This window comes from Lutjanus erythropterus, chromosome 6, assembly GCF_056507025.1.
Source record: "Lutjanus erythropterus isolate fLutEry1 chromosome 6, fLutEry1.hap2, whole genome shotgun sequence".
Taxonomy (NCBI): domain Eukaryota; kingdom Metazoa; phylum Chordata; class Actinopteri; order Lutjaniformes; family Lutjanidae; genus Lutjanus; species Lutjanus erythropterus.
The window spans coordinates 12,429,539-12,442,270 of record NC_139322.1 but is presented as its reverse complement, the minus strand read 5'-3'; the positions used below and the strand labels follow the sequence as shown (position 1 = coordinate 12,442,270).

The 12,732-nt window shown below is 41.1% G+C and overlaps 1 protein-coding gene across 1 annotated transcript in view; it reads right to left on the bottom strand.

Annotated features, from left to right (window-relative positions):
* Positions 1–12,732, bottom strand: part of scube3 (signal peptide, CUB domain, EGF-like 3) — a 106,838-nt gene that overhangs the window by 41,584 nt on the left and 52,522 nt on the right. The window contains exon 5 of the mRNA XM_084720681.1: positions 1,337–1,483. Coding sequence (XP_084576807.1) covers positions 1,337–1,483 — 147 coding nt within the window. The remainder of the gene's footprint in view (positions 1–1,336; positions 1,484–12,732) is intronic.

Genomic DNA, 12,732 nt, shown 5'->3' with positions numbered 1-12,732 from the left:
GTTTGGAGAAAGTGATATTTGGCTTATGTAACTGTGGTTTGGTCTAGAAAGGGCTTTCTGACAGCAAGATAAAGCGGTGAAAGTATTCTAAATATAGTGTATTCTGCTGATTTTTTGAGTAGGGGCTTTTTTTAAAGTGGCTAAAATACGTTATGCTGCTGACCCTGTCCACAGTAGCACATTGCTTAGCTTCTTACACTGAAACTGAGTCGACTGCCATCTACTGTAGGTAATACACTGACTCTGGATAAGTACCTCTTACAACCCCACTTCAAAACATCCAAACTGTCATGAAGAAGGGCATGCACTGATTTACATATTCATTACTTCAACTGTTGGATCTATGTTAATTACATTAATCAGTATCACAGCTTTATTCTTTCATTACTTTCTGAACTACATGTTTTTATGCTTGCTACTAAAGAATTGTGTTGGACCTACAGAGGAACAGACAGTTCACATTTTCTCTCTTCAACAGCCTTGAGCAAGAGGCTGAACTCACTTACTGTAAGTCATTCTGTATAAGAGTGTCAGCCTACAAGCCACGGAGACAGTTTTCATTTTAATGCATTTAATTAATTCTGCAGAAACTTTAAGTGAACACATTTTTATAACTTATGACATTTCTTACACAAACAGTACAAGAATAATGTCAGTTACACATAAATGATGGGAGAAGTAAGATTTCTGGTATGCATTCATGTGTGCGTCTTTGCAAATCTTTAAGTGCAAATACATTTATGTGCTAGCGGGCGAAGGGAGCATTAACCTTGGCACTTTTAACACACCTGTGATGACAGAGTGAAAAAGAGCACGAGTGAGCAGAGGCTTCCACCGCCATCCTGTCTGCACCCTACCATCCCAGCGCCTTTTTGCCCTTTTCCTGGGCTGTCACAGAAAAACTATAGAATAACACTTCTCCAATCCTTATCCAAACACAGACAAATCCCCCATCAGCCCTGGCCCCAGCTCTGACAGGATGATCTCCGTTGCACAGCAACAGGAAGTGTGCGCTGTCCATCAGAGCAGTCCCCTTCGAGTAACCTCCACGCTTGCCCTGGTTGTGTAAATGATCGCTTCTTATTTGATAAACATGTTTTTCTTTACGAGGACTACTCAGGAGATTAGTCACGGCTTGGTAATGCAACGTAAATGTCAGTAGCCTACTTCAGATCTTTTGGAAGGCATTTGTGGAATGAGTGCAATTATCCATCATCGGCAGGTTTCCAACCCCGATCACCTTTTCATGAGGAGCCTATAAATCCTCCCTCTGCTGTTTCCCTGTGTATGTGTGTGTCACAGAGGGGCGACTGTGCTTGAGTTTGACATGACTTACATTTGCAGTCCTTCATGTTACGGGTGAGCTGGAATCCAGGTCGACACTCACAGGAGATGCCACCCTTCTGCGTTTCTCTACAGATGTGTGCGCAGCCGTGATTCTTGTCCATGCAGGTGGGTCCCTCCTTTGTACCGTCTGATTGAACTGTGAAGGAAACACACAAGCCCAGGAGAGAAAAGTTAATCTCTTAAGGCCTCTGGAAATTTGGCTTGAAATAGTAAAAATGCAAATATGACATCAAAGTAGAGTTACTCATTAAGCATCCACAAAAATTTGAGTGACATTAAACATTCATAACTATTAGGAAACCTAGTTCAAAAAACAGATCATTTAGCTGTTTAGACAATAACTGAAGACTGTGTAGATGCAGCAGATCACATTTTGATTGATGTCCCTCAATAGTCCCAAGCACATTTTAGACACAAAAAAACACAGGAATGTAAGCTAAATATCCCTTTCTCCAAAGCAACCAGACTCCTTTGACAAAAACAGCAGAATTTGCTGTGCTACTGCTGTGTCGATCAATTAGTCTGCTTGTGTTACTGAGTGACTTTGGTGTTTTAACATAGTTCAGATCGAAACTAACATAACTTGCTGAATACCGAGGCAATGGTAGATCTGCAACTCCAGTGTTTAGCAAGGTAAAATTACTGTTTTTGTCAAAAGGGTCTGGAATGATCTAACAGCCTCAATTTCTGTTTCTGAGTTGACTCAGACTCAAAGAGGCTGAATAAGCAAGAGCAGAGAGGTTTAGTTGTACCTATGTTAGTGGGACAACTGACTCTTAATAAATATCCAAGCATAAGGGCGCCCAGTTCAAACGGAATATCAGGAAAGTGCACAAAATCTTAAATATTTTGAATTTGCATTAAAACTAATTCCTAATACTTTTAGAAAGAATTTGGAATTTGGTTTTAAATTAGATATCACAGAGCTGGTAAGAGGAGTCTAAATGTTCAAATGCCTGACACGCATTCTGACCCTCAGTCACATATATGCCTACCGCTGGTGACTGACATGCCCAATACCCCTTTACAAAGATCCGAGCACTTGTTGGAACATGCTCACTCTGCACAGGCTATAAAAAGAAGGCTGCCAACAGAAAGGATAAAACTCCCGGCAGGAGCTGATCCCGTAGACCTGTAATTTTAATTGAGGTAATCCCCCATAAAGACAAGAAAGGAGAAACACGCTGAAAAAAAACCCCAAAAAACTCAACTCCTTGGTTAAATTCTCACTGCAGAGGCCGAGATCAAAAGGGATTACACCAAAATACAGGCGTCAATACATGTTTTCATGAGTCATCAAGGTTGAAGCATGTCAGTAAGAATGTGACAAACTTCTGAAAACAAAAAGAAACATATAATTGAAAAAAGGGGCCTTCATAATTCAAAGCTTTACTAAAAACGGCACAGAAAGATGCATAATTTCTGTGTGATGTATAAATGCTTGATGAAGAGGTACAGCAGACGCCTTTGCTTTCCCATAACTTTAGACCCCTCGTGTCATGAATTATTACACAAATGAATGCTGTGCTCCCTCTGCTTTGTTCTGCACTGTAATAATACGACTTCCTTTACTGGATGAGGCCGATATTTGACTTATTCGTTGTGAAACCCTGCCACCACTACAGATGCAGTGACAAACCCCAGCCCTCTGGCTCATTAAAAACCAAACAGATCTCTCTACTTTTTCCTTCTCTTCTGGCAAACAGGGAGGCAGTGAGCAAGAAGACGTCTCCATTAATGTCTCATTAAATCTGCTGTCGCACTGAAGGGTGTTTGGAGGTCTAACTTTCTTAATTAGCCAACTTTTTTTTTTGGGCTATAATTTAAAGCATTTGCATACGTGTGTGTAAGTGTCAACACCTAGTAAAGCTCATATAACCTTGTGCACTCTTCCTCTAAAGTCCAAATGTTTTAGTCCTGACAACCGTCATGCTGTCGTACAGTTTCTATGTTCCTGCCTCGAGGGCTGCAAGGAAAAAACGATCTCAGCCAGACAGAAACAGGATTTTTTACATAATTCTAACCTTAATTAGTTATTCATGTACATTACATCCTTTAACTATGCCCTTTTGTTTTCCACACGTTTTGCCAAGAACTCAGCCTGCCCTTTTATTTATTTCCACTCGTAGCTAAGATCTATTTTGAGTCTCTCTCTTCTTCAAGTAGCTGACGATGCGAGTGTGACAGACAATTCTGACCTCCTGGTTAAATACTTTCCATCACTTTAAGTCTGTCAACAAGTGTCACAAGGTCATACAATCCTCTCAGACTTTCCTGCCTGAGCTCTTGTCGTTCTCGCAGACAGGGTGAGCTATCAGATGCTAACTGCAGTGACAGCCCTCCCAAAGACTCAGCGCTGAACAAACACTGAGGCCAGCTCTTCAGCTCTGAAGACAAAAAGAAAGAAAAAGGCACGGCAGGCAGAACCGAGTGAAGTGACCATGAATGAGCATCAACAGAGCAGCTGCTGTAAAGTGCTGCAGATTTCACAGCGATGTCATGTGGATATTTAAGTAGGATGTGGAATTCAGTGGTCCCTTTTCTTGGCCAGAGCAAGAAACACACATCTATGAACTTAGCAGAAGATTGAATTTCCAACTAAGTAACCCCAAAGGACTAAAGATTACTTACTAAGGTTGTATTATGCATCCCAAAACTCACTTCACTCCCCCTTTATTTTTATGCAGCCCCTCTAGCCGAATGCAACAGACCCATCCATCAATAACATGTCGGGCTGGGGCCAGAACCTGGGCCTTCATCTCTCTGAGGACCAATAAAAGCCAAAGTGTTGACACAATGGCTGTTTTCTGCAGGCCAGGTCCAGCGATCAACTACCCCAAAACTGGCTGCCAAAGGCCTCCAGTTTTTATCATTACTACGTAAATGATGAGAAGCAGAAAAAAAAAAAATTCCTATCATAAGGAGGTGGATGGGAAAGTGAGAGAGAGGAATAAGCTACAACAATCTGCTGACCCATAAAACATAATTCTATATGAAGTAACTAATAAAAACTATCACAGACCACTTTATAGGCAGAGAACTGGACAGGAAATAGAGTCCAACGACTTAGATTTTCAAATAGCCACAGAGGGACTGACCAGAGTGGATTTGGGTTTTCACACAGCTCATCAAAACTACTGCACTTGTGGGTAAAAAAAAAAGAAAAGAAAAGGGGAACACTGCAATTAACCAAGAAAACAAGTGGGAGTGTTCCCACTGCAAAGGAGCCACAGCTTTATCCTCCCAGCACAGGTCATGACCTCTGTAGCCAACACTATGAGGTGATGCTGTTGCCAGAAGCCAATAAATCCCTTTTTTTGTCCTGTGCAATAGTCATGTTAAAGGGGGAGTTCAACATTTTGGGAAATACACCTAACTGCTTTCTTGCTTAGAGTTTAACCTGGATTTAACTCCCAAATGTGTACACAGAGAACTGCAAACAACAGATATGCATAGAATTTCTGTTTACATGACTTTCTGGATCTGCTTGGAGGAGACATTCCACACACACACACAGAAGATCGGGGCCATGTGGACAAGTCCACCGAGAAATCTGTTTAGTGACAACAGTTTGCAAATATGCAAACATCTGCACCTATGCATACACCCTTTGATGACGAAATTTACCTCACCGATGTGCACTCTTGGAAGGTATAATATGGCTTTGAAGATCGATACCACTCTTAAGTCTATATACTAAATATGGAGCTACAAAGAGGAGTTGGCTAACTTAGCTTAGCATTAAGAATTGTCTGTTTAATCCACTCAAAGCTTTGCAATAAAACCACAAGTTAATGTTTTCACATGTCTGTTTTTGTGCAGATTAGGTGTAATGTTTATTAGTCAGCTGTAAAGGGTGCTAGTCGGTGGAGTTTGTTTCCTTTGAATAGAGCCAAGGTTTATTAGTTGTTTCCACTTACATTAAGATAAGTTCTAAGTTAACATCTAACTAATAATGCAATGTAGCTGTAGCCAAAAAACCTTTCCAAATTTAGTTTATTATTAAAATAATAATTTAATCATTAAAGCTCCTGAATACTTGGCTTCATATCAAAGTATTTTCTTTTTTCCATGACTAAATAAGCAACAATCAAAGCAACAAAATCATCCTCAGTTATTATTTATTCAAGGTTCAACAGCTGAAAATTCAGCTAATCTGCTTCATCAACTGCCAATAGATTTCTAATGCAAATCTTGATTGGTACACAGAAGCATCTAACATAACCTTTTTCTGACTGAGCTCAATCAAAGATACTCTATAGTGTTACAAGAGGATACATTACAAGCTGTGCCCAAGATATAATATAGTATACACTTCCTGTCTCCTAAGTGGACAGGATCAGAAGTATTGAAAGTGTTGTGAATGTCAAGTGGATGCATGAAAGCAGATACAGTGCAAATTGTTGTACAACATATTGCAAAAGTGTGTTGAAGAGAGCGTGTTGCTGAGACAAGTGTAGAACAAAGTTTACTTTCTTCCAATTTGTTGGTCTGAAAAATACCATTTTAGTGTCTGAATGTTCTGAGGATATGTGGCTTGTGAAAAATGGGTCCAATATTTCCTTTGGTGGCTAGAAGACAAAAGAATCAGTCATAATCTGTGCTTATGTTCACTTCTCCCATTGGTTTGGCTAAACTCAGGACCTGCAGCTCCTCCTAAAGGGGCGGGGCAGTGGCAAAACCCGCATGACACAGATGCAGGAAATTACTCTTTTTTGTGATCAAATATTTATTATCATTTGAAGAGGTGTATACATGCAATCAGCAGTACACCAGTAAGTAAAAGTTAATAAATTAAACTCAGTCAGTAAAATGCAACAACGACTGACCTCTAAGAAGCATAAAAGTCACAAACAAAATGCAAATGAATATAGGCATACAACTAGACATACATACTAATGTACATACATACACCTACACACTGACTGACTGAACCTACCCTACTCTAAAATGCACCATCTTCTTTCTAAACCGTCTCTAGCTCAATTCAGAAGTCAACTGAGAATCAGGGTGTCTAAGGAAAAGGATGAGGGCAGATAAACCTGTAGACAAGACTTGCTTTAGCAATACTCAATATGCTTCTGACCAACTAGGACCTTGTTGAGCATGCCAAATATCTATGGCTTACTTTTCCAGTTCTTATTTTTAAAGAAACATCAGCATGATCCTTGGGGATTAAGTGACCACAGTAAATTATCTTCCAATCTCTTGAAGCAGAATCAATTTGTGTGTCTGTCATTGAGTCAGGGGAACTTCAACTTAATATGTGAGATCAGCAGCTGTGCCTGCAGGACATGGCATTAAGTGCAGGTCACATCATCACAACACATGGCTGCTTTTCTGAAAACCAGCAGGTCAGGACAACAACAAAAAAAAGTGAGGGTACATAAGGATTTACTGATGATAGCAACTCCTGTGGGCAGGTCAGTCTAAATGGATAGCTGTGTGGAGAGATTGATTGGAGCTCAAATCACTATCTAAGCCGGTGGCTGGCAATTTAAACTCCATGGCTTGTGAGCAACAAATGAACAAGCTGTTTCTCAGACCTCTCAGAGCAGCTCCTACCTTGCAAAAAATCTACTGAAAACATATTTTTGCACAAGTAAAACATCTGTATCATGAAAAAAAACAATTCTGTTAGACCTCACTTCAGGCTCTGTATGACTGTCCTACTGAGCTAAAACCTGCCTACAAATAAAACAAACAACAGTAAACCTTCAGCAGCAGGTTATGACTTTTAACATGACATGAGGAACTGCGCAAAAGAAGAAAAGTTAACATGGGTGCTCCAGCTAGGATGCCGACTCCTGTGATCCTTGAACAAAAGATCCAAGGAGGCCACAAGTTCCTCACCACTGCGCTGCAAGCTCTCTTAAACCTGAGAAGCATGTAGTGGAGAATCTGAAACAAAGGGGCTGAAGTAGTGGAAGGCATGCCAAGGGTTTATAGTCTGCTCTGAGTGCTTGGGGCAGTGAAAAGAGGGCTCATGGTCCGTGCTGAGCTGCTGTCATACGCCTCAGAGGGGAGACGGTCCCCTCTTTGCTCGACGCTGGCTGGAGAACATTAAGCAGCTAGCCAGTGTTGGTTGGTTACGAACTGAAAAGAAGGGGCCTAAGCATGGAGCCACCACACTATTAAAGCAACATTCCTTCCTCTTAGATAATGGGCCCTTAAAAGTTTTAATAGGAGGATAAAAATGTCAGCGCATGAAAAGGAGAATGGGAAAAGGAGCTGAACCGGATTGGGTTGGGCTGAGCTGCGACGCAGATGGTCAGACAGAGCAATGGGGCAGCCAGCCGGGTCAAGGAAGTAACTCTTGCCATCAGACTCTGTTCATAGAGAGCAGAGAGAATAACCATCCAAGTGGTGCTACTGTTTGGTCTGTTGTGCGAGCGCTGATTTTCTCCAGCTCCCCAAGGCCTTGTTGAGGCTGCTCATTTCACTCCCTTTTTCAGAGAGGAGCCATTGACAGCATAAACAACCAGAGAATGGAAAAGAGAGCAGAGAGTATTCTGGATGGATACATGTCACTGCCAAAGTGCTTAATACACAACTTTTATGAGTATATTGTGCTCCTGACATTGAGACAAAGAACATACAGTTATCATGTGCTCAAAAACAAGTCAAGCATAGTTTTCTAATCAGGCTAAACTGATGTTCTACTTTGGCCAAAACAGTCATTTTACCTCGCAGAACATGGGACATGCTGGCCTGCTGCTGCCACTATCAGTTAGGCTATTTTTTTTGTATAATTGTGAGACTATGGTGCGTTTAAGGGTTAGTTCAGATTCAACAGCGTCACACAACAACATGAAATTACTGATTTTGCTAAAGGAGTCCGGTGGCTTTAGAGAGAGTAATATTTGTCTTATATAACATTATTTCCAGTCAGTAAATGCTGTCTGAATGCCAGGTATAGTAGTGAAAATATTCTGAATATAGTGTGCTCTTACGCTGTATTCAGACACAATCAGGGATTGCAGTGATTAGCTACAGGGTTATGCAGTGGTGTGGGGTGTGTGTGGGAGTGTTTACTGGTGCTTAAAACATATTTGTTGTGAAACAGTCAGGAAATAGCATTTTATTTCTCAGATTCACTGACTTTCTTGCTACCAGCAATTCCTCTCCCCACTCAGTCTCTGCCTTGCATGACCAAAACTGCATGCTCTCCCTCTCTCACTCTCTAACAAATGAACTCAAACCATGGTGGGTTCTTGGTTTCGCTATTTTGAAGCATAGACTGCAAGCCAGACCCAAACAGGAGGACACAACTGGGAGATTATAATAGTTTCGTCCGTAAACTCCACCTGAATAGTACCCAGTTTCAGTGATATTTCAGACTAACAGTGGAACAGTCTGATCACCGGCTTGTGTGACTGGCCACTGCAGCATGATATTGGGTTGCGTTTATCTAGAAGCTGACTCCGTTTCAATTTTTCTGCCACACGGCACTGCTTTTTTTCAGCATCCCCTATGGCCCCAGCAGCCTAAACTGACTACCCCCATTCAAAATGAATGAGATGACTGGCATGTTTGCCACAGCAGCTGATTGAATGTGGCCTTAAACTGATATTGATTTTTTTAAGTGGCTAAAATACATTTTGCTGCTGACCCTGTCCAGAGCAGTACACTGGTACTCCTACTGCTTCTCTAAACTGGAAGCGTGCTGACCGCCATCAATTGTAGGTAATACACTGGTTGTTGAGAAGTACGTCACACAACCCCACTTGAAAAAAATCTGAACTGTCCCTTTAAGAGAGTATTTCTGGTTAAAAAAGGCGAGAATGCATTAGATATTCTTATGAAAGGTTCCTGAGAATCTCCTGGATTTCTTCTGCAGTGTCTAGTGGCAATGATAAACACATTTGTGTACTGTGCAAACTGTGTGTGTGTGTGCAGGTACAATATGCATACATGCATTAATGTATGTGTATGCAATGACACAGGTGCATTTGCATAATGTATGCATTTTGCATGCGCGTTTGTGTGCGTCTGCCCATCTGTGTCACAGACAGTTGTGTAGCACCTGCTGGGGACATGCCACTCTCCCCTTCACTCCTCCTCTCATTCTATCAAGGTCACCTCACTGTGCAATGTCCCAGAGGAGCCAGGCAGGCATCTTCCCAACAGAACAGACAACACAGCAACAGAGCACACGGCACAGCACAGCAGAGTTCTCTTTAATAAAGAGATACAAAAGAGATGAGATATAGTATGTTATTACAGAGCCGCATTCTTTCCAAAATCAAAGGGAGAGGCAGCTGAAGAAGGCATCTGTCTCTGCAGAGCTCAGTCTGGCCCTCTGGTTAAAGCCATGACAGCCAAGTGTTAGTGGAAAAACCCCACTGGCACTCAGGCAGTCCGCAGCAGCATGCTGGGCTGGCCGGCTTAGAGATGGCCTTCAACAAACCCACGAGCAAAAGGGATGCCCGTCTCAAATGAGGTATGGAGAATTCAGTGGCAAGGCAGCCAACATTTGCTAAAGCCCAAGCCACTGATGTATATTTGTTCAAGGGTGGGGGTGACGGGGGTGGGGGAGCAGGGTTTGGTAAAGTCTGGACAAAGAGGGAAGATGAGGGAAGATAATGTAGGAAAGAGACAGAGGAAGAAAAAGAGGAGAACAGATGAGGGGTGGACAGAGAGAGACAAGAGGGACAGGAAAGTGTCCCATATGTCTTCGTCTCTGCTGCTTGGACTAACGGGAGAGGCATAATAGGTAGCAATGGGAGCACGAGGCGTTCCCTTCGCTCCACTTGCCTAGAATAGGAAAAGAGCCTGGTTATACGGTTGGGCTGCAGAGCAATGGAGCAGCGACTTCTGCACTTGTAAAAACAGTTCTGTGGCCAATGCACAGACAGACAGGCAGGCCTGCTGAGAACCAACATGTAAGAAGCATGTCGGCTTCTGCACAGTGGGACAACCGCACAGCACAAGACATGAACGTACATAAAAACCCATAAAATGTACTTTCACAAATACAAATAGTCATATATTTGACTTCAGCTCAGTTTTAAACATTGCATCATTGGAATGGTGGAAACTGGCCCTTCCGCAGTGCATTACTTCATGAAATTAAAATGCATAACAGTCTGCTAAATGGATATTACACTGCAAGAAAGTAGGTTATTTTATCCATTTACGATAAGAAAAAACAACAATAAAACAGGGTTCAATAACCCTGCGTCTGATTTCATACAGAAAGAATGTCATGGCAGGAAAACAAAACTAACTGAGAATATGATGCATCCATTTATTATGGATTTGATCACATTTATTGGAAAATTCCTTGCACTGCTGTGTTTCTGGCCAGCACAGAAAACACATATCCTGAAGTCAACATGCCACGGTCTGCATCTAAATGTCAAAACAGAACATGTCTGAATGTGCCTCCAGCAGGATTAAATTGAAAATTACTGAGCTGTGTGCTTGTGCACGTGTGCGTGTGTTTGGGGATATGACTATGTCCATCATGTCCATTGTGTTCATATCTGAATTTGAGAAAGAGAGAGAGTGAGACAGAGAAGAGATTGGCTGTACAAGGGGGTAACAACCCCTTTGGGAAGATAATGAAAGTTGTAAACACAGGAAGAGGTTCTCATTGACAAAGTAAACATTTCCTGGAAAGACAAGGCCTACTGTAGAGAAAAAGAGCAATGCTTCCTTCCACATTCAGGTGACTGATACAAAGCAACAAAACTCATTTCGAAAAGAAATTGTTCCATTATTTTTTCTAATATGGTAAAATAAGTACATGTTGCTTTGGTAAACCCTGTCTACACCTTGTATTAACATGCATCCTGGATGATCTAATCATAAGTGGACAGCTCAAAGTTAGGGTTGCTCTGATACTAGCATTGGCACTGTATAAAAATATAAATATATAACCTAAAATGATGCTACTGGTATCAGTATCAGCAAGTACATGTGTCTATGCATCGATCCAATACCACGCAATTATTAACCACAAAACAGGAGCGTTCTGTATGCCGTATTTTTCCCAGGATAGTGAATGTTCTATGATATTCATTTGTTCATGTTTTACGAGATGTTTATCCTGTGCCAGGCCATACAACAATAATAACAATTAGATCACATGATACAGGTGTTATCTGTATACATCTGTTAAAGTTCATAAATCTGAATCGATATCTGGAGGGAAAAATGGTAACAGAACATCTCTACTAAGAGTAAAAGTGTGAATATACCTAATACACATTGAAAACGCACTGAGATCTGATCACTCAGACCATTTATGGAGGCGGTCTGGGACCGCATTCTTTTAATGGTGTGTATGAAATGTGTTCTAGGCCAAATTGAAGGACCGCCTTCTCAACTGACGTCCTGTAAGCACCATTTGGTTCACTGTAATGCAAATTACGTGTTTGGGATCTCTTACCTGCCAAGATACACAGCAAATGTTTGCGAAAACATAAACTGAGTGCAATGTTCTTGGCCGATTCTGATTTCCAAATTTTTTCATGGGTCTAATCTGCCGAAAACTGGCTAGTTCCAGTCTCTGGCCGGTCGTTTGATGCATCCCTCATTGAACTAGTAACCTCAATATTCCCAAAATTGTAAAATTGTGAGAGTTGTTGAATGAGGAGAAACTTTTTCTTACTTCTTGTAAATTTGGCATTAAATGCAATATATTTGGTTGTTTCTTTCATTGTAAAAACATTATGTCTGTTTCTTGCAGCATTGCTGCATCATGGTCTACTGCATGTCTTAAGTGCGTTTTACATTTACGTTTCAACTGATTTCAGTGTTTACACTAAATTTATGAAAGAAGACAGCATTTTATTAACCATAAACATGTCCAACAGTAACCAATATAGGCTACTTGTTTGTCGCTCATGGAGCAAGGCCCCAGACTTCTTTTAAAATAACAGGACAAATCACCCAATTCTGTGAGTTGCTGAGTATTAGAGGCTTTATAAACTCTATGAAAGGCTGTCTATGACAAATTCTTGATGATTTGGGCTTCTTGTAAATTTGGTTATACATCAGCAGTATCAACATCCCAGTATGTTGGCTGCTACCCACCAGGTTAAAAAAAAACCCAAGGCATTTGGTCTTTGAAAAACGACATGATGTAGCTACATGTTTATTTGCATATAGAGTGGGAAAGTGAGATTGGATCACAAGTAGAGTCTAGGTGCACATGGAGACATTCTAAAATAATGTGTGAACTGACATACTTACAGCTGTCCAGTTGTGATCAGATCACCCAACAGATATGCTATTAGCAGGAGTAAATAGACTGACTTAGTGGCCCAAATGAATTCTAAGTTAATGATCAACATGATCGTCTTCTTTTGCGTGTCAGACAGTTTTTTGTTTTAAGATTTTGCAAGAAAGCAATAAAAGATATATTTTGCATGATAG